Source organism: Colletotrichum karsti, assembly GCF_011947395.1.
Source record: "Colletotrichum karsti strain CkLH20 chromosome Unknown Scaffold4, whole genome shotgun sequence".
NCBI lineage: Eukaryota > Fungi > Ascomycota > Sordariomycetes > Glomerellales > Glomerellaceae > Colletotrichum > Colletotrichum karsti.
The window spans coordinates 131656-156649 of NW_024065904.1; the positions used below are offsets into that span (position 1 = coordinate 131656).

Genomic DNA, 24994 nt, shown 5'->3' on the forward strand with positions numbered 1-24994 from the left:
TTTATTTCTTATTTTTTTCTTCGGATATCAAGAGAGACGAAATGAATTTGAACTCCGCGCCATGTCTTTTTCAACCCGACTCGAAATGATGAGAACACACAATCCAAAATAAAGAGATATGTCGTCAGCACATCATTCCATGATCCCTTTAACAATAATCCCGTTTGAACAAGTCATCCCACTCTCTTCTATGCATCAATGCTTCACATTCTCTAACAAGATGGGGGATAATGAAAATTCAGGAAAAAAACAACAACAACAACAAGCTGCGTCTTCTCTAGTTGGACACAGTCTTGGCCTTGGGAGCCGAGAAGATGGAGTCGACGATCTCGGACGATCTGACGGCGAGAATCGACAAAAGGGTATCACTCAACTGATTTATTGTTAGTCGTCGTGTTCGTCATAATTGTGGGTTTCTCATGTGAAAAAGCAGGGGAGGGGTTTTTTTGAGAACTTACTCCGTGGGTCGCTTCGCAGCATCCCTGCAGGTAAACACCAGCCTCCGGCGCCACGGTGCCGGGGGCGTAACGCACGCGGTAATCGCGGCCGACCTCGAGCTTCCTCGAGCCGGCGGTCGCGTCGCCCTCGGCGATCTCCCAGCCGTCGACGATCTCCCGGTCGCCGGCGTTGGAGGCGGGCGTGACCTGGGGCAGCAGGCTCCAGGTGTCGCGGAGCATGTCGATGTGGGCGTTGCGCTGGTAGCCGGTGGCGGCGACGATGAGGTCGACGTCGAGGATCTCGTCGCCGGGCAGCTGGGAGACGAAGCCGTCCTCGAGGCCGTCGTGCTCGATGCTGCGGACGTGGATCTGCAGGCGCTCCGTCTCCTTGCTCTCGTTGACCTGGACGATGTTGCGGCCGAAGAGCATGCGGTGGGGCCACTTGCGCTCGTCGGTGCCGAGGAGGCGCTTCTGGTGGTACAGCATCTCGTAGAGGTGGTCGATGAGCTGGAGGCGGACGACGCCGTAGTTGGTGGCCTTGGCCTCCTTGATGAGGGCGCGGCGGTAGTTGTGGCTCTTGGGGTGGAGCTCGTCGACGTAGCTGGGGTTGAAGATGGAGTTGACGAAGGGCGAGTCGTCGGCGGGCTTGAGGAAGTTGCTGCGCATGAGCATCCACGTCTTGGAGTTGGGGTAGGCGCGGTGGATGTCGCGGAAGATCTCGGCGGCGGACTGGCCGGCGCCGATGACGGCGACGCGGTACGGCCTCGTGCTGTCGTTGAGGATCTGGGGCACGAGCTGAGCGTACTGGGAAGAGTGGATGATCTTGGGGTGCTTGGCCGGGAGGACCTTGGGGATGTTGGGCTGGCCGCCGTTGGCGATGAGGACGTTGCGCGTCTGGTAGGACGAGACCTGGCCGGTCTTGATGTTGCGCGACTTGACGGTCCACGTCTTGACGCCGCCTTCGGTCTGGGGGTCTGGGGAGATGGAGACGACCTCGCGGCCGTACTCGACGACGTCGTTGAAGTGGGAGGAGCACCAGCGGAGGTAGTCCTCGTACTCGGCGCGGGCGGGGAGGAAGGTGTCGAGGTTGGTGAACTCGACGAGGCGGTTGTTGCTGTGGAGGTAGTTGAGGAAGGTGAACTGGGAGCGCGGGTTGCGCAGCGAGGCCATGTCCTTGATGAAGGAGATCTGCATCTTGGCCCCGGAGAGGAGCATTCCCGGGTGCCAGGCGAAGGCAGGCTGCTTCTCGAGGAAGAGGACCTTGGGGGAGGCCTGGCCAGTGAGCTGGCGGCCGGCCTCCTGAGCATCGTGCATAGAGACGGCGACGGCCAGAGAGGCCGGGCCGAAGCCCACGCCGATGAGGTCGTGGATCTCGCTGTGTTCGCTGGGACGCAGGTAGGGGGATTGTTGGATGTGGGAGGTGTTGGAGTGGCCGTTCACGCCGTTGCCGTTCTGGTAGACGGCTCCGTTTCCGTTGGTGAAGCCATTGGAGCTGCCATTGTACTGAGAGAAGCCGTTGACGGAGTCGGAGGAGCCGTTAGTCGGCGAGTCGCAGTGAGGAGACATGGTGGGGTGTTATTGTGAGGGGTGGAGGGGGATATGTGATGTGATGTGGGTGTGAGTGAGAGTGAGTGTGTGTGTGTGTGTGTGAGTCGGGTCGCAATAAGAGCTCTCTCGCGCGCGGTGCGATTAAGGTAGGCAAAGATTCCGTGCAGATTCTGTGCTAATGCCAAAGCTGCTGGGAGGGCAGATCGGTGGCTTTAAAACGTCAGCTTCATGGCTCTCCATATACCTTCATTGTCGCTTTCCTAGGGGAGTGGGAGCATCAACTGACCTTGATTCCGTTACTTTTTGAGACGGTTCAAAAGAGACGATGCCCGGTGTAAATGCGGGATGCGGGTGCGAAAGTGCGGGGGGTATAATTGGGGTTCTTTTTTTTTTTTCTTGGTGCCGGTTTTTTCCCTTGTGATTGAGGTGAGATGAGAGGTAGATTCAAGCCACACTCTTCGTCATCGACTCGCAAATCGAGTGGCGCTCTGGGTCTGGTCTAGTCCTTGGTGGTGGAGGAGGAGGAGGAGGAGGAGAGGGAGATGCAAGCCGCAGGTTGAATATGCGGATTAAGAGAGAGGGCAAAAGAGGGAAACCGAGTGTGAGTTGAAAGAATCAAGAGAAGCACAGGAACAGGAGCAGATCGGAGGAGGAGGGGCATCGAGGGGCTAATATGTAGAACGGATGGAGGCCGATGGCAACCTCCATCTCTCTTGCGGCGACGTGATCGACCGAAGCAGCACGAAGAGACGAACAGCTGCTGGACCCTCGTCCCTCATCCTCGGAGCTTCGACACGACGACGGACGACGCTGCGGTCTGATGGAGATGGGTAAGGTACAAGAGTAGATAGAGCAAGGTACCTTACCTACGAATACCTACATGTGTGGTGTCGTCGCATCAACAAGTTCCACGTTCCCAAATGGCCACATCCACGCCCTCTCGCCCCAAACCTGGGATCGCGACTGGGGCGCTGCGACTGGAACTACACGCATTTGGAGGAGTCTACTCAAATTGCAACATTCGGTTCTTCGCTCAAATGGGGCAACGTCGATGCCGCGATCCTGTCATTCTGCCGGACGACGCCTGCGGCCCTGCGCTCGAACCCTTGCAAAGCAGCTGGGCAGACTGGGCTTTCTTTGGTGCCCTTTTTGGGGGGGAGTGACTTGAGTGAGGTGATGTATTATTACTACAGCTTTGTATCGCGGTAGCGCCAGCTCGGCTTAAAGCAAGAAGCCATCCACAACGGAAGCCTTTCCACATCCAGGGGTTGGGGCCAGGGACAGAGTCGCAACGGGCTGACTCCAGAGATGGCTCTGGCTAGTAGGGGACGCCCTTGACCTTGAAGGACTGGGTCTGGGTCCCAAGACTGGGAATGGTTTGAGTGAATGGGAATGGGAATGGAAATGGGGACTGGAAACTTGGCGAATGAATTGGTGGATTGGGGGACTTTCGACTGGAACCATACTAAAAGGCCATGTTCATGTACCATTGCCGGCGCCGTCTGTCTGTGGGTGTGCATATGTTCGTTCTGAAGCGTCCGTACGTGTGAACACACAGACTACGGGCGGGAATTCCGCCTCGGTTGACGGAGAAAGAACGCTGCAGCATGCCATCGATGAGGCAAATAGTGCTGAATAGAAAAAATAGAGTGAGTGATTGACATCCAAAAAGGTGGTGGTGTCTGGCAGCATCAACGGCGGCGGGCGGCGGTCGCAGGACTTGGCATCTCGTTTGCATGTGCCGGGCCACAGGAGTGGAGCGGACGGGAGGGATGGACCGGAGGCACAGAAGACAAATTGGACAAGACAAGAGAGAGCAAAAAAAAAAGTTCCTGGGCGGGCGGACTGACGACTTGACGAACAGATTTCCCAACGCGGGGAGATCGAGACTGGACCCTGAAGCTCATTGCCGTGATGATGTGAGGCGCAGCAGCTGGAAGGTATGTCTCCGAGTTTGATTTTAGCTGCAGAGCCCGTGTCTCTGATCTGATTGATGGTGGCTTGAGTGACTTGATAAGATTATCTTTACTCGATAGAACGAGTCCTAGCCCCTTGTCCTTGTCGAGGCCGTTGCCCTTTGTTTTCTACTAGGCTCTTGGCTGATGCCGTCGCCGTCGACGTAGGCATCGACAAGGCGAAACATCAAGGACCGGGTCGTAGTATAGTACATTCTCGGTCAAGTAAACGGACCGCGTCAGGCCCAAACCCGTCGGTTTACGAGGACTTCTCGCCGACACTTGGAAAGAAGATGCAGATCAGCTGCTGGGCAGGCCCACTCCAAATTGGTCGCGATGCAGAAATCGAACGGGACCAGATGCAAGAGAGACGACACGATGTGTGGGAAAAATACAGGGAGGGAGGGGTGAAACGAGAGGCCACAAAAAAAAGAAGCGAAGGAGAAAAAAATTTAAATCGTCAACGATGAACAGTTTGCACGATGAGTGGAGTTGTGACGGAGGGGCCATGGTGCGATTTCGGGGTTATCTTCGGATCTGATAAGATCAAATCTCGTCCTGTCACCAGCGTCTCAGGCATTCACCCAGCAGCCCGGACGAGGAGCGAGAAACCGAACGAGCTTAACTCGGTGTAGGAGCCTAAACGGAAGGTCGCAGATGTGTCAGGTACAAGAACGAGTAAGTATCCATACTCGTACGCTAAACGCGCCGGGTTCAGCTAAGACAAGGGCGATGAGTTGTGTCGAGAGAGGTACCGCGCTGTACCAGTCGACAATACTTGAAGAACCCGAGGATACACAAAACCAAGCGGCAGGTTGCGTCTCAGACTCGCATATGAGAGGAGCACGCAGCACAACGCGGCTTGATGCCGATGGGAAGAACCGGGGCAGTTGCGATCAAAAACTGCATTCTGCAGATGCAGAGCCTTTTGGTGTGGAGGCGGCAGGATCACTAAGAACAACATGAGTCGAGGCGTGCAAAGCTTGCTCCGAGAGCGGGCAAAAGGACCAGGGGTTCACGAAGAGACCTCGGGATTGGGGTTCCAGGGGGGGCGAGCAGGGTGGGTGACATTTGTGCCATCATCGACGCCAGTCATCCACCAGTCTCTATGCAGTACCAGACTTGCCAGCGTCGATTCTCTGAAGAAGAAAAAAATAGAGCACAGCAGACGGGGTCGTATTGTGCGGTTGTCCTTGGTAGACTAGCAGCAGGATTTGCCCCCGCTAAAGAAGTGAGTGGTGAGGATCTAATCTGACAAGATGGATCAGATAATCTTTTGTGTTTTCACATGTACCTCATTTCCACATGGCCCGAGACGAGATACTTCACCCGTCGGGTACCCGATCAGGCCGAACGGAAATCGGAGGTCGACCGGCAGTGAGTGCCGGCTCCGCCGTCTCAAGCCGAGTGAGTGAGTGAGGATATCCGTAATTCACTGCGTATTCGTACGGAGTGAGAGAAGAGATGGCTGGGTACGGAAAGGCTGAGCGGTTAAACGAGACGAAAAAAATCAGCATCGACAAGGACAAAAGAGGCAGACTAAATCCGTCGGAGCTTGCGGAGGTGGGCACTTTTGAGGGAATTTTGATGGTGTTACTCGGGTGTGAACATCACTTTGGACGAGTTATCTGATGATCTGATTATCTAAATCTGATAAGATCCGGGTCTAATTAGGTAAGGCGTTCGTACCTGCTGTATTGGGCCCAGTGACGATGCCACGATGGCCATAGCTGACGCCCCTGTAATGGCCCTTCAACCCTGCTATGGTCCTGTTCTTAGCGCCTGAGCCCACTGACATCCACTGACGATCATCCACCAGCGTGCATTGGGCTGTGTGTAAGTGAGTGGAAGTGAGTGAGAGAGAGGAACTTTGAGTGAGTGAGTGAGTGAATGAGTGAGTCTACCAGTGAGAAACCACGCACATGAAGAAACCTCGACATGTACGGCGGGCATCAGGCACAGTATTCTTTACATGCTGGGTAACTTACATAGTACATTGGATACATAACACAGGAATTAAACGAGGCACACACACAGACGCCGGCCGCTGCACGACAGGGAAGGTGGAAAATTTCTTCACTTCCATTCCCACCCTCCTCCATCCTCTCTCCATCAATCTCTCTCCATCTCCATCCATCTCCTCCATCTCACTCCCTCTGTTGTCACTCTTGTCACTCTGTCTCTGCCTCTGCCTCCCCTCCCCCTCACTAACCGATCCCTGTCCATGTCCATGAGGAATCCCCCTCCTCCGTCACACTCTTCACACCCTTCAACGATTCGGTTCTGTAGCGCCAGAGAAAAAAACACCACATCCAAGGCGTCAAGCCCGCATTTTCCCTCGTTTCTTTGCGTCCCACGCATCTTCTACCCATCCAGTCGATGCTCCAGTTGATCCATCCATCCATCATGGCACATTGGCGGCATCCACCGACATCATCCCAGCGCTCCGTCCCTTGCCTTGTCCTCCACCACTCCCAGCCATGCCACGCCGTCCCTGTGCCTCCCATGGAGGGGGACGGACGATGGATCCCTTGAAAAATGCTTGGAAACCCGAAAAGAACCTCCTGGTCTGCCGGGTCGAGAGGCTTCTCCCAGCACGCCGCGCCGACTCGCCGAGTATCAAAACTACTGACCGCAACATCTCGACCACCTTACCTTGTCTTTATTCAGTCCAGGACGCGCACTCACCGCAGCAAGAAACATTCGAGACCGTCCAGACACCTCTCAAACGGGCTTAAAGAATACAAGAGACATCGTTCATAGACGCCATACACGCAGAAACCACGCGGGATTACGTACTTCGTTCGACTCAGTCACCCCCACATCTGGGCCACTCTCCCACGCCGCCTTGGGTGAATCGACGATACCTCGACTCCGTCAACCCCTACGACGGCATGCCCAGACGGGCCGCAGAGGTGACACGACCGACGACTATGTGACAGGTCCCCACGCTGTTCTGCCTCCCAGCTGCCAGTACCTAGCATTCCTGATGGATGTTTCTCCAATGTCGCCCGCCGCATCCATCAAGAATCCAGAGGCGAACGGTGTCAATCTGCTACGGCCGAGCTCGTCTATATGCGAGCACATGAAAACATCCCTCCTATGTTGCTACATTCCGTGGTCTAGAGCCTTTGGCTTTCAACCATTGAGGCCACTAGACCATCCCACCGGCGCGCAGTTATGGCTGATGCCACATCAGCCAGACCTTTCCATTCCGCAACATCTGGCTCGGGCAGGTGAGATGCATCATGCCCACCATCTCTTGACCCTGATCAACATCTCGAGCCAAGTACCTACCTCCACATGTGATGGCGAGTGGCTCTCCAAAAGAGCCCCGCGTCGAGGTACACTGTACCACATCTTGGATGCCCTCCAGAGGGCAACTCCTCGGAGAGTTTGCCGATTCAAGAAACCGTTACCCGGCAGTCAGACGAGATCGGCCACCCGCCGCGAACAGTGATGAACAAAGATGCGGATCATGGCGTGGCATCTGGGGGAGAGTGGCCTGTTCTGGATGCGCCGTCGGATTCCGCCACGCTGCAGAACCCCAGCAAGTGAGACTTTTTGCTTTGGGCCCTTTTTCCGACGTTGGAGATTCGGAACTCAATTGTGATCACCTATGGAGACCCTTCGAATTAAGCCTCGATGATCATGCGTCGCCTGCCCGGAGACTGCCGTCAGGCGGATTCATCCTTTCTTTTTCTTTCAAGAAAGCCTCTTCTAAATCAGCAGCTCGGAGACGGAGACGTCGGGACAGCTATGATCGGCCTTGATACAAATACGGACGGGGATGCATGTCGAGCGATCCAACAACGCTCCACGTCTCACAGCAGCAGCTCCTGTCAGGAACTTCTCCCGGCCACAAGATCGGATAGGGCTGCCGGCCATCGGCATGCCATGCTCCTTCGCCTTACCCTACTTACTTCATGCCATGCATGCTCGCCACTGCAATCCTTGAATGGCAGCTGCTCGGTATGTTTTGTTGCGTTGCACGTCTCTCATCAGTTGGACGGCAGGTCATCGGAATTCTCGCCCGGCATGAGATGGCACATGTGCCAAAGAGGCTCTGGACGGGCCGCCGAAGCTTATCCCGCAACGCCGTGCCATTCCCCGGTGACGGCGGCGCATTTCTTTAGTCATGACGCCATAAGCGCCGCCGGATCTGCCCCTCATGCCCTGGATCCCCGTTCGGTCCAAGGCCGCCGGTGGGCATGGAGCATCTTGCTTGCTCGCCCGGCCCCAACTCGGTGTCCAGCTGCGCGTTGCGTTGCGTGCCAGGTCCAACGATGGTGGGATGGGACGGAGCAGGATGCGTGTTGGATGGGTGAATCCCACAAGCCAAGTCGCCACGTGAACTAGGGACACCAACGCAGATATTCCCAACCCAGCAGCTTGCCTCGAAGCAACTCAACAGGCAGCCAGCCAATACACTAGATGCTGACTACCGCAGTAGTCGCCCAAGCCGCCAGCAGCTGACGCCATCCCTTCCGCAGCTGCCACCTCCTCCACGTTGCTCATGGTCAGCTTCTTTCCGCCGAGCTCCTCTCGGTCTTTATTAGCATGGGAATAGTAGCCAGGCTGCAAGCGCAAGCGTAACATCCAGTCACAGTAGTAGTTTCCCTTAGCCCCCTCCATGTCCCGTCTTTCCCGCCGCCCACCCGCCCTCTGCACGACTTCTTAGTCCCATCCCAAAGCTTCGACGGTAGCATCTGCGGTAGATCACCAGAGTCCATATCTCTCTTTTGACTTACAGCGCCTCGTCGTCCGTCCATCTCTCTGTCGCTACGAAGACATACCCTGGCCCGGAATCACATTCCTGCCAGACATACGCACAGGTCAAGAGTGGCACCTCGCACAGGGCCGAGCCGTCTTGGAACTAGGCCGTCTTCTACCAACACGCCGTCATCATCCGCGAATGAACGATCTCATATTTCATCATCGACTACACGAAGCTCTGGCGACAGACACCCTTTCTGCACTTTACCCATTCCCGCTGCAGAATTTCGCTGTACGCCGCGTCCACAGCTGAGTAATTGCTGCAATCTTACAGGTCCGGAAGCCCACAGCCGACCCCGTGTCAACCCCTCGCCTGGCCCCGTGGCATTCTGCCCAGCGACCCAAATAAGCAAACACGCCGTTGCAGCCACCAGATCTGTGAATCATCATCATTCTTATTGGTCCACCGACCTTGCAAGGGACGCGTTGTTCGACGTCTCTTGGACCTCTTGTCTGCAGGTCCGTCTTGATCTGTCCCGGGGCGCATGGACCGTTGTGCCTGTACCTGTGCCTGTTTCCGCACGTTCAAAAGAGGGCCCGACTAATACGTGAGTCTCTTTCGTTGGTAATGGAACGAGATTAACGTACAGAGCTACACACATCGAACCACCCTCCTCCTCGAGCTCCCAGGGAGCTTCTCTGGATCACCTCACGAGCTTTGGAATAGCATCAGTCTGTTTTTTCTCCCTTCAGCCATCATGGACGACACCGAGTCTACGACCGAGCTTAGACTCTCGATACTGAACCCAGACCCGGAGAGGATCCCCGGACCTCGTCTCCTTCACCAGCTCGTGCATTCCACATCAGATGATTCGGTGCCAGCAATCCACTCTCTGGATTCCCAGGGACGACAGTCGACATGGTCGTATTCGCAGCTTCACCGTGCCGCAGACGCTCTGGCGCGGAAGATATCTGCTGCTGTAAGAGGAGGACGCCGCTCTAGGGACGACGAGTTCGTCGTGCCTGTCCTCGTCCCCCAATGCCCACAACTCTACATATCGATGCTGGCTATCCTCAAAGCAGGTGGTGCCTTCTGCCCTTTGCATCTTGACGCGCCTCCCGAGAGAGTGAGGTTCATCCTCCAGGACGTCGGTGCCAAGGTTGTCGTTGTCACCCGTGACTTGGTATCCAAGATTCCAAAAGATGAGGAGGAAAGGACCATCCTGATAGTGGACGGGGATGATGATGTAGAAGAGCTGCCTGCACCTGAGGAGGCATCAGAGCCGGCGGCAATACCTCAACGCCTGGCATATGTCATGTATACATCTGGATCCACAGGTACGCCCAAGGGTGTTGGCGTCTCTCACGATGCCGCAACCCAGAGCCTTCTGGCTCACAACAAGCACATTCCGAGCTTCAGGCGCTTTCTCCAGTTCGCATCCCCGACCTTTGATGTGTCTGTGTTCGAAATCTTCTTCCCACTCTTCCGCGGATCCACCCTCGTCACCTGCGACCGTGGCCGCATGCTCAACGACCTGCCGGCCATCATCAGGACACTAGAAGTCGATGCGTGCGAGTTGACGCCGACTGTGGCTGGTAGTCTGCTGCGGTCGCGAAAGAACGCTCCTTGCCTGAGGCTACTTTTGACGATCGGCGAGATGTTGACGGAGTCGGTTGTCAACGAGTTTGGTGGTAGTGAAGAGGCTGAAAGCATACTATGGGGCATGTACGGTCCGACAGAAGCGGCCATTCATTGGTAAGTCACCGCTCCGCAATACGCAGGCCAAGACTAACAGCGTGCAGTACCCTTCGACCACAATATCCCACGGACTGCCCTTCGTCGAACATCGGCTTTCCTCTTGAATCGGTTTCATGTTTTGTGACTGGCATCCCAGAAGAAGGCAGTCCTTATGAATTCAAGATTCTCCCGCTCGGCGAGATCGGAGAACTCGTCGTTGGAGGACACCAACTCGCAAATGGCTATCTCAACAGACCGGAGCAAACCACGGCCGCTTTCTTTGATACCCCGTATGGCCGTGTGTATCGCACCGGAGACACGGCCAAGATGAACAACGATGGAACTATGGAATGTCTTGGTCGAATATCAGATGGCCAGGTCAAGCTTCGCGGTCAGAGAATCGAGCTCGGTGAAGTGGAACAAGCAGCAATGCGTACCACAGGTTGCCACAGCGCTGTTGCCATGGTTCTTGGTGGGATCCTGGTCATGTTTTGCGCAATCGACGACGATTCAAGCTCAGATGCCAAGGTGGAAGAGATCACAGATACTTGTCGCGAGTGGTTACCGTCATTCATGGTCCCTGGCGACGTTGTCCTCATGAAGAGCTTTCCAAGACTACCATCAGGGAAGGTTGATCGAAAACAGCTCAAAAGCGACTACGATTCAAATAGACAGCATCAGCCTACACAAGCTGCAGAGCCGATCGATTCCTTTGAGCGAGAAATCGCGGGAGTTGTGTCGGATCTTCTCGGCTTTCAGGTCTCACCATCAACGAATCTCGGATCGTCTGGTATTGATTCACTGATGACCATCAGACTTGCATCAGCACTAAGAGAAAAGGGCTTTGCCATCTCGGCAACGGATGTTCTTGAGTCAAGAAATCTTTCAGGGTTGTGTTCTCGGCTTCGGCCAGCTACGTCAGATCCCACGAAACGCACCCAAGAGAATCCCACGAAATACTCGGATATTCCGATCGGCGAGATTCTGAACAGCCGACCAGAATTAGCATCAACTCAGAATGATATCGAGGCTGTTCATTGGTGCACGCCGCTGCAAAATGCTATGCTTGCTGAGACTTCCGTCAATTCCCAAGCCTACTGCAACTGGATCGAGCTTGAAGTTCCGGCCGGGTCCACATCCGAAGCTGTCGAAAGTTGGATTCGCGAAGTTGCCATAACTAATGACATCTTTCGATCCGGATTTCTCCCCTTTGAACGGGGTTTCGCGCAACTTATCTTTCGGCAATTACCTGGATCTTCAATTCGACATGTTGCGCACTTGGACAGAGACTTTACCCTGGAGTCTGACGAGGACTTCCTCCATCCATTCAGGGTGCAGATTCAGAAGGAAGGTTCAGACAGGGGTGTTCTCGTCCTGTTGCAACTGCACCATGCTCTTTACGATGGATGGTCCGCCGACATGATGCTGGAAGACCTCTCGAATCTGGCAGCGGGAAAATCTTTACAGCCGCGTCCACAGTTCCAGGACGTTGCCAGTTTTTTCAGTGACCCTTCTACAAAGAGTCTCATGGACGAAGCTCGCACGTTCTGGGCTGAAAGCTTGCTCGGTTGGCAAAGGCATGGTTTACCGCGCCTCATGGGCCGTCTTCCAGACAGACCAGCAGTTCATACCGCAACCAAGAAGCTCAACATCTCACGGGCTGATCTGGACGAGAGTGCCAGATACTTCCAGTGCCACCCGCAAGTGTTCTTTCAAGCGGCTCTTGCATGGCTCTGGGCAGGTCTTCAGGGACAATCCGACGTCGCCATCGGTTCCGTTTCCTCGGGAAGAACCATCCCAGTTACAAACGTCGAGCGAATCATGGGACCGTTCATTTCATCGACGCCTCTACGAGTCAATCTCAAAGGCATGACGACTATCGCTGATCTAATCCGCGCAGTGCATTCCACCAATCGTCAGGTCCTCCAACACGGCATCTTGCCATTAAATGAGATCAAGAAGCTGTGTGGTCTCAGTCTCGGGGATTCAATCTTCGACGTTCTCTTCGTTTACCAGGAGTCTCTATACAGCCAAGCCCGGAACTCCAGTCAAGTAAGAGAGGTAGCACATCAGGACTTTCTCGAAACTTGTTTACTTGTCGAGATTGAGCCTTTGGCCGACGGACCCAGCTGCCGCGTCACTCACCACACGAATGCCATCTCCGACGAACACGCAAAGCTGTTGGTGGATCAACTTGAATCTGTCGTGTCTTATCTCCTCCACCAACCCAAGGCTAACCTCGATACCATTGGAGACTGTCTTGCCCCGGAGCTGACGTCCGTCTTCAACGCCAACCCGTCGACTCTCACGACAGTACCTGACTTGGCTGCCATTTTCGAGCAGGCAACGGACCTCGCACCCAACGCAACTGCAATAAGGTTTGCGAATTCTCTCAAGGACGACGCGGTCGAGTCGATTTCATACAAGAATTTGAACACGTCAGCCAACCAGATTGCGCGATACCTGCAGCAACAAGGAGCCAAGGAAGGCGACATCGTCGGTCTCATTATGGAAAAGTCGATTCCACTTTACGCAGCAATGCTCGGGATCTTGAAGGCTGGCTGCGCATACCTCCCTCTTCTACCAACAACACCAACCGAAAGAATACGGGCTATCTTGAGTCAGGCAGAGGTCAGCCTCTGCGTGGCTGACCAGCAAATCTCAGCTGCTTTGACAGATCTCCCTTCCTGTCACTTTGTTGACACCCGTTCAGCCGACACCTCAACACAACCCCGCGACAACGTCTGCATCGCTCCCAACGGAGAACGACCAGCATACGTGATCTACACGTCCGGCACCACTGGCCAGCCTAAGGGCGTTGTAGTCACCCAGAAGAACATCGCGGGCAACCTCGACGTTCTATCCCGAATCTACCCTATCACCAGCAACTCCCGTTTCCTCCAAGCATGTTCACAGGCGTTTGACGTTTCGGTTTTTGAGATTTTCTTCACTTGGAAGGTTGGCGCTTGCCTGTGCCCCGGCACCAATGATACCCTGTTCGAAGATCTGGAGCGCGCCATCCGCTTCTTGGGATGTACTCATCTCAGCATGACTCCCACTGTTGCCTCTTTGGTTGAGCCTCGCAACGTACCCGGCGTGGAGTTCCTCGTCACTGCAGGCGAGCCGATGACCGCGGTCGTGGCCAAAAAATGGACTGGATATCTTTACCAGGGTGAGTGGATAATGAACGAGGCATCCAACATCATTCCAATACTAACAATCAATAGGGTACGGCCCTGCTGAAACTACGAATATCTGCACTGTCAGAAAAATGAACCCCGGCGACTTCATCGACCACCTCGGCTTCTCGTTTGAAAACACTTCGACAATCGTCCTTGGTCCTCACAGCCTCAGTCCCCTTCCCGTCGGATTCGCCGGTGAATTATGTTTTGGGGGTGACCAGGTTGCCGCCGGCTATCTGGGCATGCCAAAGCTCACCAACTCCAAGTTCATCGACCATCCCCAACTCGGCAGAATCTATCGTTCTGGAGACATGGGACGCATGCTTCCAGACGGTTCTCTGATGGTGCTGGGTCGCATGGACGACCAACTCAAGCTCCGCGGCCAACGCATCGATACCGGCGAAATCAGCAGTATCATCACCACATCTGGACTTGCCACATCAAACGCAGCCGTTATCGTCAGTCGCAATAACTCGCCAGCTACACAGCTGGCTGTATTCTATGTCCCGGCGAATGGAAGCAGAGCCGATTTTGAGATTTTGCCTATCGACGAGAAGCTTGGTGAGGCAAACAACACCCTCATTGGACTCCTACGGTCTCGACTCCCCGCCTACATGGTCCCAACCTATCTGTTCCCCATCAGCTCCATTCCTCTTACTTCAAGCGGCAAGATCGATCGAGCCAAGTTGCAATCATCTTTCCGCGACTTTTCTCAAGAGTACTTGAGCCTCGCTGCTGGATCTTCTGGGCAACGAGAAGAAGAAAGCGCATGGTCTGAGAAGGAGAAGACAATTGCACAGGCTTTATCTCAAGTCTTGAGCGTCCCTCTTGAAGAGATTTCTCGCTGGCAACCGTTTGCTGCTGTAGGACTTGACTCAATTTCTGCCATATCTTTGGCAAGAGCTCTGCAGAGCAGTTTCCAACGCAGGATTCCCGTTTCCTTGATTCTGCGGTGTGGAAGTGTGGCTCGTCTGGCACAGGAGATCTCGTCGCAGACATCGACGGCCGACAGCGAAAGCGTGAATCCTACAAATTCCCTCTTTCCTTCGAAGTACGTTGATGCGGTAAAAGACGAATTTGCAAGAGCCGGGAAGCCAGTATCGGCTGTTTTACCTTGTACGCCACTTCAGGAAGCCATGCTTTCGTCAACGGCCACATCTTCTTACTCGAATCAGCTTCTCTTCAAGCTCCACATACCTGAGTCGGACATGATAAAATTCTGGAAAGAAATGTGTCACCGGCACGGCATTCTCAGGACTTGCTTCATCACCACCAGAGACTCGAAAAGGGCAGTTGCGCAGGTAGTTCTTGAGTCTTGGTCGATACCATGCCGGACGTTCGAGTGCAGCAACTTGCGTGAAGCAGCCGACCAGCATGCAAACGAATTGACCAACCCACTCGACTCAAAGGTACCCCCAGTGTCACTGGCTTTCATCAAGGTAGATGGGCAGACCTACTTCTCCTTCGTGTGTCATCATGCGATGTACGATGGCGTCGCAATTGATGTTCTACTCTCAGAGGTTGAAAGTCTCGCTCTTGGAGAGTCTCTGGAGCCACCGGTTGATCATCTGCCAATCCTCCTCGAGATTCTCGAGTCTCGTGATGTCAAGGATACTTTCTGGAAGGACCACTTCAACGGCTTCAAATCTGCACAACACAAGATCTCCTCCCGTTTATCAGAAGGCGTTGGACATAAAGAGACACTGGTCGTCACAGATTTGGTTGACGTTTCCTTCAGCAATCTCCAGTCCATCTGCAAATCCACTGGTGTATCGATGCTTTCATTCTTCCAGACAGTTTGGTCTGCCTTCCTGAGCCTCGCATACAATGAGACAGACGTCTGTTTCGGCAATGTTGTCAGCGGACGAGCATTGAACGTCGAGGGAATCGATCGCCTGGTTGCACCATGCTTCAACACTCTACCCGTGCGCATCGAGCTGCCGCCATCAACTTCATTCGCCACGTTGCTCAAAAAGTTACAAAACCTCAACCCCCGTCTCCTGGAGCGCCAGTTCACTCCTCTTCGCTCAGTTCAAAGTCAAGTTTCGAAGAGTGGGGAGCAACTTTTCGACTCTCTTCTTCTGCTACAGCAACCTCAGAAGGAGCGTGTATCCTCCGTCTGGGAGCTGATAGAAGACAACGGGTCTATGGATGTCCCTCTGGTGTGCGAGGTTATCCCAAACCCTCACGATGATTTTGTCTCAGTCAAGCTCCACTCCAACGGCCATAACATAACGCAAGAGATTCTCGCGGGCTTGCTTCGAGTGTTTTTACATCTTGTTGCTGACACGGCAAAGCATCCCGCAGCAAGCGTCCCATCAAGGGAGAACCTCCCCGATGACTTGAGACGAGCACTAGAAGACGTTGTTGTGGCAAAAACTGCCGATGACGGCGATGGCCAGGTCGATCTAGACAACGACAGTGTTCAAGATGAGGAGTGGAGCGACGCAGAGAAACAAATCAGGTCTATTATGGCCGAGCTATCAGAGACCCCAATCTCCAAGATCCGTCGAAACACAACAATCTTCCAACTTGGTCTGGATAGCATCAATGCCGTTCAACTAGCCGCGATCATGCGAGAGCAAGGCCTGCAGCTCTCCGCCCTGGAAGTCATCGAGTTTCCCACCTGCGCCAAAATGGCAAGCCATCTCGGGACTTCAGTCGAGGAAGAGATTGTGGAGTACGACTTCTCGAAATTCGAGCGAGAGATCAACCGATCTTCTGCCGGTGATGGTGCTGAAAAGCTCTTGCCCTGTACCCCTCTGCAGTGCGCCATGTTGAACGACTTCATCCAATCTGGCGGCAAAGACTACTTGAACTATATGTCATTTGCTCTAGACGCTGGCATCTCTCTAGCACAAGTTCAGAGGGCGTGGAACAAGCTATGCTCCCATCATGAGATTCTGAGAACCGGTTTCTTGCCGACGGAACACCGTGATGCCTCGTTTGCCATGATTCAACACCCTGCTGCCGGCTCAACTGTGCCACTCACTACACATGACAACGAAGCGGACTCTTTCAACGTCACGAAGTGGAAGCTTGATACCGCACACAGCGCTCTACAATCGCTGCAAAACCCTCCCTGGGCAGTGGCACTTGAGAGCAGGCAAACAGGCGTTCATATGCAAATCATTATGCATCACGCTCTCTACGATGCATACTCACTGCAACTCATGTTGAGAGACCTAGCTGCCTCGCTCGCCAACAATGCCCCTCAAGAACACCCGCCGCTCAACAAGGCCCTTTCCAAGATTCTGCAGGCAGCTACCAAAAATGGAGACTCGGAAGACTTCTGGAAACAGAAGTCGTCAGAAGTTATCGTCAACCGCTTTCCAACTTTGACTCCGCTGTCCGAGGAATCTCCAGAGCTTGCTTCGATGACCAAGACCACCGACACAACTCTCAAAAGGCTCACTGATCAAGCCAAACAAATTGGTGTTCCCATCCAAGTCATCCTGGAAGCAGCCTGGACGCGAGTTCTTTCTGCATACCTCGGCGAAGAAGATGTCGTCTTCGGAGTCGTTTTATCCGGTCGAATCGATGATGAGACCAAGAGCGCCGTTTTTCCTTGCATCAACACCGTTCCTGTGGTAGCACACAGCAGGTCTTCGAACTCGGAACTCTTGCAACAAATGCTGGAATACCACAACCAGCTTCTCAAGCACCAGCATGCTCCTCTTGCCCAGATTCAGCGGTGGCTTGGACATTCGAATTCCCAAGTGTTTGATACGCTTCTTGTGTATCAACGTATGCCTGACGACAACAATGAAAAGTTCCCTTGGCAGACGATTAGCGATGAAGGTAACCTCGACTATCCCGTGTCTCTGGAAGTCGAGCCGTTATCTACAGGAGAAATTCAGCTCCGCGTTTCACACCGGACAGATGTTCTTCCTGTGCCTCAGGCCCGTCATATGCTAGACCAATTCGATGCCGTGCTTCAACACCTCGCCCATAGTCCATCCGGAAAGGAGGACGACTTGTGGACTGAGAACGCTTCCATTTTCTCCATCACACCTCCAGCGGAACCCAATATTGCCTCGGAAGAACAGTTCCTGCATCAATTTGTTGAGACCAAGGCCCAGTCTCACCCGAACAAAACTGCCTTGGAGTTTCTCACCGGCTTCGATGGCGAAGATCCGATTTCCAGGGAGTGGACTTTTAAAGAGCTCAATGAGAAGGGCAATCAGGTCGCCAACCTACTCGCTCCACACTCAAAGGTTGGACATGTCATTGCAATTCACTTTGACAAGTGCCCCGAGGCGTGTTTCTCCATTCTCGGCATTCTGAAGTCCGGGTGTGCGTTCTTAGCTCTGGACCCCTCAGCCCCGAAGGCTCGAAAGGAATTCATTCTGAAGGATTCTGGTGCCCTGGCGCTTTTGACCAATACCAATATTGACTTTACTGTGGAACAGCCTGTTCTTCACGTTGAAGAGGCTCTGCTTGACGACGTTTCCAAGGAATTTTCCACCCCTCAATCGCTCAGCATCCAAGACAACTCTTACTGTCTGTACACTTCTGGTACCACAGGAACGCCCAAGGGCTGCGAGATCACCCATGAGAGCGCCGTTCAGGCCATGAAGGCATTTCAAAGACTGTTTGAGGGTCACTGGGACCATAATTCTAAGTGGCTGCAGTTTGCTTCGTTTCACTTCGACGTTTCAGTCCTGGAACAGTATTGGAGTTGGTCAGTCGGGATGACATTGGTGGGCGCGCCCAGAGATCTCATCCTCGATGATCTCGCAGGCACGATCCGGCGGCTTGAGATCACTCACATCGACTTGACACCCAGTTTGGCTCGTCTGTTGGATCCTGCAGAGGTCCCAAGCTTATCTCGCGGAGTTTTCATCACCGGCGGAGAAGCCTTGAAGCAGGAAATTCTCGACGTCTGGGGCCCCGTCGGCGTCATATATAACGCATACGGTCCAACTGAAGCCACGATTGGTGTCACTATGTATCAACGCGTTCCCCATAACGGCAGAGCCTCCAACATCGGCAAGCAGTTCGACAACGTGGGATCTTACGTTTTCCGACCCGGAACCAACATTCCTGTGATGAAAGGCGCAGTCGGCGAGCTATGCGTCTCAGGCAAGCTTGTCGGCAAGGGATACCTCAACCGGCCTGAACTTACTCAAGAGCGGTTCCCTCACCTGGACAATTTTGGCGAGCGTGTCTATCGCACCGGAGATCTTGTCAGATTACTTCATGATGGATGCTTTGACTTCCTTGGTCGTGCAGACGATCAGGTCAAGCTGAGAGGCCAGCGTCTGGAAATCGGCGAGATCAATCACTCCATTCGGACACGAGTTCCTGAGGTTTCCGACGTTGCCACTCTGGTCACGAAGCACGGGAGCTTGGATAAGGACCTGTTGGTGTCCTTCGTCAGCTGCAAATCAACCGCTGCTTCCAAGGCAGACCTCCAAGTCGTCAATGAGACGAACACGGCTTCTCTTGTTCGCTCTGTGCAGAAGGCCTGCAGAGACACTTTGCCTGGCTACATGGTGCCGTCCTACATCTTCCAAGTTTCACGTATCCCACTCTCCCCCAACAACAAGGCAGATGTCAAGCAGCTGAACCAGCTATTCAAAACCCTTACACCCGAAAAGCTGGTGCAACTGTCACCCTCATCCAGATCTTCAGCTGAGCCGACCAATGAATTGCAGCGTCAGATCCTTTCAACTATGGAAGAATTCCTCGACAATGATACTCCGGTTTCTTTGTCCAGCAACATCTTCGATCTTGGAGTCGACTCAATCTCAGCTCTCAGGTTATCGCGACTCATGCGCAAGAACGGGCTTTCTGGTGCTGCGCCCAGGGTGATTCTGAGAAACCCTGAGTTGGGAGATTTAGCAGAGGCACTACAGCAAAGTGATTCCGCCAAGGAAGGGAACGGCGTTCATGAAGCACGTCAGCTCATACAAGCTTTTGGTCATAGATACCGATCTCTGGCCGTCCAAGAACTTTCGCTGCCAGGGGACGGAGACATCGAATATGTGGCGCCGTGTACACCACTGCAAGAAGGCATGCTGTCAAGATTCATGTCTGATCAAGATGAGGGCGCCTACTTCACCGCTTTCCGCTTGAAGCTTGCACCCGAAATCTCCATCGACAAGCTCAAGACAGCGTGCGAGAGCCTGGTGCAGTGCCATGCCATTCTCAGAACCAGCTTCATCCAGACGCCAGCCGGGTTTGCCCAAGTCGCTTTGAAGTCCATCCAACTCTCCTGGCGAGACTTGAGAGACCTTGACGACGCCGAAGTCGAGTCGCAACTTGCAAGTGCAATGCCGAACCTGATACACAAGAACAGCCGATGTGTGTCCAATCCTCTGGAGTTGATCATGGCACGCCTCGGCAAGGAGACCATCCTTGTCGTCCACATCTTTCATGCCTTGTACGACGGTGTGACGTTTGAGACAATGCTTCGTTGGGTTTCTGAAGAATACTCTCACAAGGAGCACGCGATTGCTCCGTCATTCTTGGAGACTCTTGCGCATGGTCCACTCGCAAACTACGACTTTAGTCGTCAGTTCTGGGTCGAGCATCTTAGCAGTTGCTTGTTCGACACCATCCCGAGACTACAAACCGGCGATGCTACGACAATTATCACCCGGACCAAGACATACTCGGCTCGAAACTTGGAAACACTGCGCAGGTCGCTCAACGTTACCCTGCAGTCCGTCGTCCTCGCACTCTGGACGTCGGTCTTCAAGAAGCATTTCCCCATCAACGCTGGCACCGGCGTAATAGTATCAGGCCGCTCGATCGACATGGACCAGATCGAAAACACCATCGGTCCCCTGTTCAACACACTGCTGTTCTACGCCGGTCTCAAGGAGGGAGATACCTGGTTGTCTCTGATTCAGAAGTGCCACGAATTCAACACAGCCGTTTTGCAGTTCCAGCATGTACCTCTTCGAAACATTCAGAAGTGGTGCACAAAGTCCAAAGGTCGCCCAATCTTTGAAAACCTATTTGTTTTCCAGGTTGAGACAGCTGGGCCAGCAGAACCCTCCGGCATGTGGTCCATCATGGACGACTACAGCGTGTCTGACTACCCTCTTGCGTTTGAAGCATCCGCAACACCAGATGGCCAGCTGCGAGTCCAGATCGTTGCTCATGGAGACGTGGCCGATGAAGCGACCATGAACTCTCTCTTTGAGGAGATTGACGAGGCTATGGTGGATGTTACTTCGAGGGCAACGTACTCCCTGCCCGTCAGTGCGAATCATTCGCGCGAAGCTTCAACGGCTGCATCACCCAGAACACCATTGACTTCACGGCCCGAGTCCATTGATGGCGATTTCAAGGACCAAGAACTTCTGCACACGTCGGACTTCGAGTGGACACCCGCAGCTCTTGTCTTGAGGAGGGAGATCGCAGCTCTTTCGGGCGCGTCTGAGGAGAGCATCACCGAAAATATGGCTCTTCTTGAGCTAGGACTTGACAGCATCGACCTCGTCAAGCTGTCTGCCCGGTTGAAGCACTTCGGTCACCACCTCACTTTGTCTCAGCTCATGAAGTCTCGAACAATTGCCGCAATGTCCACGATTCTCAACCAGACCAGGTCATGTTCTGAAGACTCCGATTCACAGTCGAGTTACGAGGAGCTCAAAGCCAAGTTACGGAAGGCTGTAGAATTGACACAATTTGATCTTGAGCGGGCGGAGGCCGTCCTGCCACCTACACCTTTGCAAGAGTCCATGATTGCCGATATGTTGCAATCAGACTTCGAGCAGTATTTCAATCACGACGTGTTGGAGTTGGCTGATGGGGTGGACATTGACAAGTTTGAGAGAGCTTGGCAGCAAGTTGTCGAGCAGTCACCAATCCTCCGCACAATCTTCGTTCAAGTTGAGGATCCAAGCGTGGAACAGACTTTCGCCCAAGCCATTTTGAAGTCGAATCCTCCGAAAATCAACAAGTTCTCATCTGGTGCCGTGGCTGAGGTACAAGATGTCATCGACAAGCATACCCAACTTGCGCGCGACGCTCAGGGCGGCTCCAATTTGATTCAGCTCTCTGTCATTCCGGTTGAGGCCAAGTCACTTTTGGTCTTGTCAATCTCACACGCTCTCTACGACGGGTGGTCTTTGTCTCTGCTTCATCACGATATTGCCGCCGCTTATCGAGACCAGCTTACCGAACGCCCTCAGATTGAGCCATTCCTTCAGGGATTAGTCAAAACGCCCACAGACCAGTCAAAGAAGTTCTGGTCTCAGTACCTCGCCAACTCACAGCCATCTCTGCTACCTCAGAAACAAGCATCCAGTCAATCTTCCAAAGATGCAACCTACCGATCTGAAGCGGTGTCCACTGTTGGTCTGGAGAGAGTCACCGAGTTCTGCAAACGCCATGCCATCAGCTTGCAAGTCCTAGGCCAAGCCTGTTGGGCATCGACGCTGGCAACCCTACTCCAGAGTCTCGAAGTCTCATTCGGTGTTGTGCTCGCGGGCCGTGACTCGGAACGGGCCCAGACCCTCATGTTCCCTACGATGAATACCGTAGCAGTGCGCTGTGTTCTTCACGGCTCCACGACGAACTTCCTGCGATACCTCCAGGAGACCATGGGCGACATCGTCGAGTTTCAGAACTACCCTCTCAGGAAGGCGCAGGCTATAGCAGGAGGACGTCTCTTCAACACCCTTTTCATCCTCCAGAAGAATCCCGAATCTGGACCCGAGAATGTTCTAATGAGGTCGGTTCAAGGCTCTGCTGCAACTGAGTTTGCCGTGTGCGCAGAGCTCGAGGTCACATCTAAAAGCCTCATCTGGCGTATTGCAGGACAACAAGCGTACGTCTCTGAAAAGATGACGCATCAGCTGTTACATCAACTCGACCGGGCTCTGCAATACATTATCGGAACGCCGGACGGAAATCTTCTCAATTTCGACGGTGACAATGTCTCAATATGTCAACTGCCTTCATTCCAGGCCAGAAAGACAGGCCCTACTGGACCGTCGAAAACGATCGCGCCCGGAGACGAAGACACAGTATGGACCGAGACAGAGAGCGTTCTCCGAAAAGTCCTCTCGACAGCAGCGGGAGTGGACATCCAGTCAGTCCGGAAAAGTCACACTCTCTACAACTTGGGTCTGGATTCAATCAGCGCCATCAAGGTCTCGGCACTTCTCCGTAAAGAAGGTTTCCAGCTTGGTGTACGCGCTTTACTGACATCAAACTCGATTCGAGATATGGCAAAACAAGCTCAGAGCATCAGTAAGGGCGAGCATTCTCAAACAACTAGCCCCTCTTCAGCTTCTTACGAAATGCCAAACTCCATCGACCGCGATGTGCTTCTTCTGAAAGCCGGTCTCAATGGTTCACAAGTGGTTGAAGTTCTCCCTCCGCTGCCCATGCAGGTCTACATGATGTCAGCCTGGCAAAACTCAGAGGGCCGAGTCTTCTACCCCGACTTCTTCTATCGGCTTCATGGATCCGTCAGCTTAGAGCAACTTCAGTCGGCATGGGCTGCCGTGGTTGACTCGGAGCCGATTTTGCGGACCTGTCTGATAGCAACCGGAGACCGTTCTTTGCCTTTCGTCCAGGTCGTTCTTCAACCTACCTACGACGGACCACATCGTCATGTTGTGGATGATGAGGTGGTCTCTTCAAGAAAGCCCTCGTTCGAAACTCAGAGAGGCCAATGTTGGCCCCAGGTGCAGCTCATCGCAACACGAGACGACGAAGATTCGTGGCTCCTTAAACTCAGAGTTCAACACTCTCTGTACGACGGCTTCAGTCTTCCAGCAATTTTGCAGGAGCTGCTGTCCAGGATAGAGAATACGAGATCCGCCGCAAAGCCGGCGCTGAATGCTTGGAAATCGTTTCTGGCAGCACACCATACCGAGGACGTCAAGAGACGCAACAGGACGTTTTGGACTAAGTACCTTGAAGGCGTTACGCCCGCTAAATCGTCCAAACCAGAAGAGCATGCGACGTCTTTGCAGCGTGTCTCGCTTCTCAAATGCTCAGCTGTCACAGAAGTAGCAAAACTTCAAGATGCCTGCTCACGTGTGGGCGTAGGGTTACCGGCACTCTTCTTCGCGGCAGTTGCAAAAGCACTCCAGTCGTCTAAGGTATCTTCGTCGTCATCGAGCGCGACCTCGATCGTCTTTGGCATCTATTATGCCAATAGATCGTTGGCCGAAGACTTGGAACCTACTTTCCCGACGCTCAATTTGGTGCCTCTGAAGGTTCAAGTTGAGAACAATTCCAGCATAATTTCTGTTGCAAAACAGGTGCAACAGGACCTACACCTGATTTCGTCTCACTCCACGGTGGGATTATGGGAGGTCAGGGACTGGACTGGAATTGACATTGACTGCTTTGTCAACTTTCTTCATCTAGGTGATGGAAACACCGATGCCCTCCAGCAAGGCAATGTGTCTTTTGAGCTCGTCTCAAACGGGGACCAAATCGAAGGTCTCAGCCAGAAGTTGGACGTCGCAAGCTTCTCCGCAAGCTGCTCATCTCAATGGCTATCGGACAATGCAGTTCGGGATGCGTTCCCAGTGAGTTATCCGCATCATTCAGAGTCCACAACTGAGCTAACACTTTCGCAGGATGCCCTGGACATTGAGGCATCAGTCAACGAGAAGGGTATGGATATCGGAGTGTTTGGTTCCGCGGCCAAGGTGTCGCCTGACTCTGCTGGGGAGTTGATTAGTCTGCTTAGTCGAATCTTGGTGTCAGACTGAGATGGAACGGAGCACACCACCCGTTATTTGTTTCCATCGCTTGTACGGTTTGCATATCGTGTTTCTATGTTAGGTAGTTGTGTTATCGTTTGTTATGAATCAAGTCGTCATACAAAGTTCGGAACGGACCGAATTCTCCATCCGAGTGACCAGGTTAGACGCAGTATCCGAACACCTTCTCGAAAGAGTCGGGGTTACACACGTCCAAAGATGACCCGAGCTGGGAAGAATAGCCTCCTCAACCACAAAGTTGCATTGAACTCGACTTCGCCTCGTTCCCGAATTCCGCTCATACTGCTTCCCCATAATCACTAACCGAGAGTCGCTGCATTTCTCAAATTCGGGAAGGAGGTAACCGCGGGGATTTTGAGCGGTGGGCGTGGCATGGTCGGATATCAACCCCGGATCGATAAGGTCGTCCCATCGCTTCGGCAGGCCATCCCGAATCAGGCAGGTCTGCGGCTCGCCGGGCACAGGCGTCATCTGCCGAGACCATCACGCGGGCAAGGGAGGTAAACCCCGTACCGATGCTGACCTACCTTCTCCCTCATCATCGTATTAGTTCTCGGAGCTGCGGGAGTTGAAGGTTGGGGAAGGCACGAAGGAATTGGGCAGCATGCGCACGACATCTCTCAATCGGAATCCTGATGGTGGTGTTGCCCTTGGCATCTCATCTTCACACGTGTGGATTATGCCGCTTACACCAGTAACCGCCCATCATCTG

General features: G+C 53.6%; 2 protein-coding genes across 2 annotated transcripts; one reads left to right on the top strand and one right to left on the bottom strand.

The window, feature by feature from the left end:
* Window positions 1-277: 277 nt before the first annotated feature.
* On the bottom strand, window positions 278-2003 carry CkaCkLH20_01591 (L-ornithine 5-monooxygenase; the record flags this gene model as incomplete). The annotated part of the gene is made up of 2 exons (XM_038884310.1): window positions 278-373; window positions 459-2003. The coding sequence occupies 2 exons, from the start codon at window positions 2001-2003 to the stop codon at window positions 278-280; spliced, it is 1641 nt and encodes a 546-aa protein (XP_038750010.1).
* Window positions 2004-9414: 7411 nt separating this feature from the next.
* On the top strand, window positions 9415-24270 carry CkaCkLH20_01592 (peptide synthetase; the record flags this gene model as incomplete). Its single annotated transcript, XM_038884311.1, has 4 exons — window positions 9415-10412; window positions 10460-13566; window positions 13622-24084; window positions 24136-24270. The coding sequence occupies 4 exons, from the start codon at window positions 9415-9417 to the stop codon at window positions 24268-24270; spliced, it is 14703 nt and encodes a 4900-aa protein (XP_038750011.1).
* Between the last annotated feature and the right edge of the window lie 724 nt (window positions 24271-24994).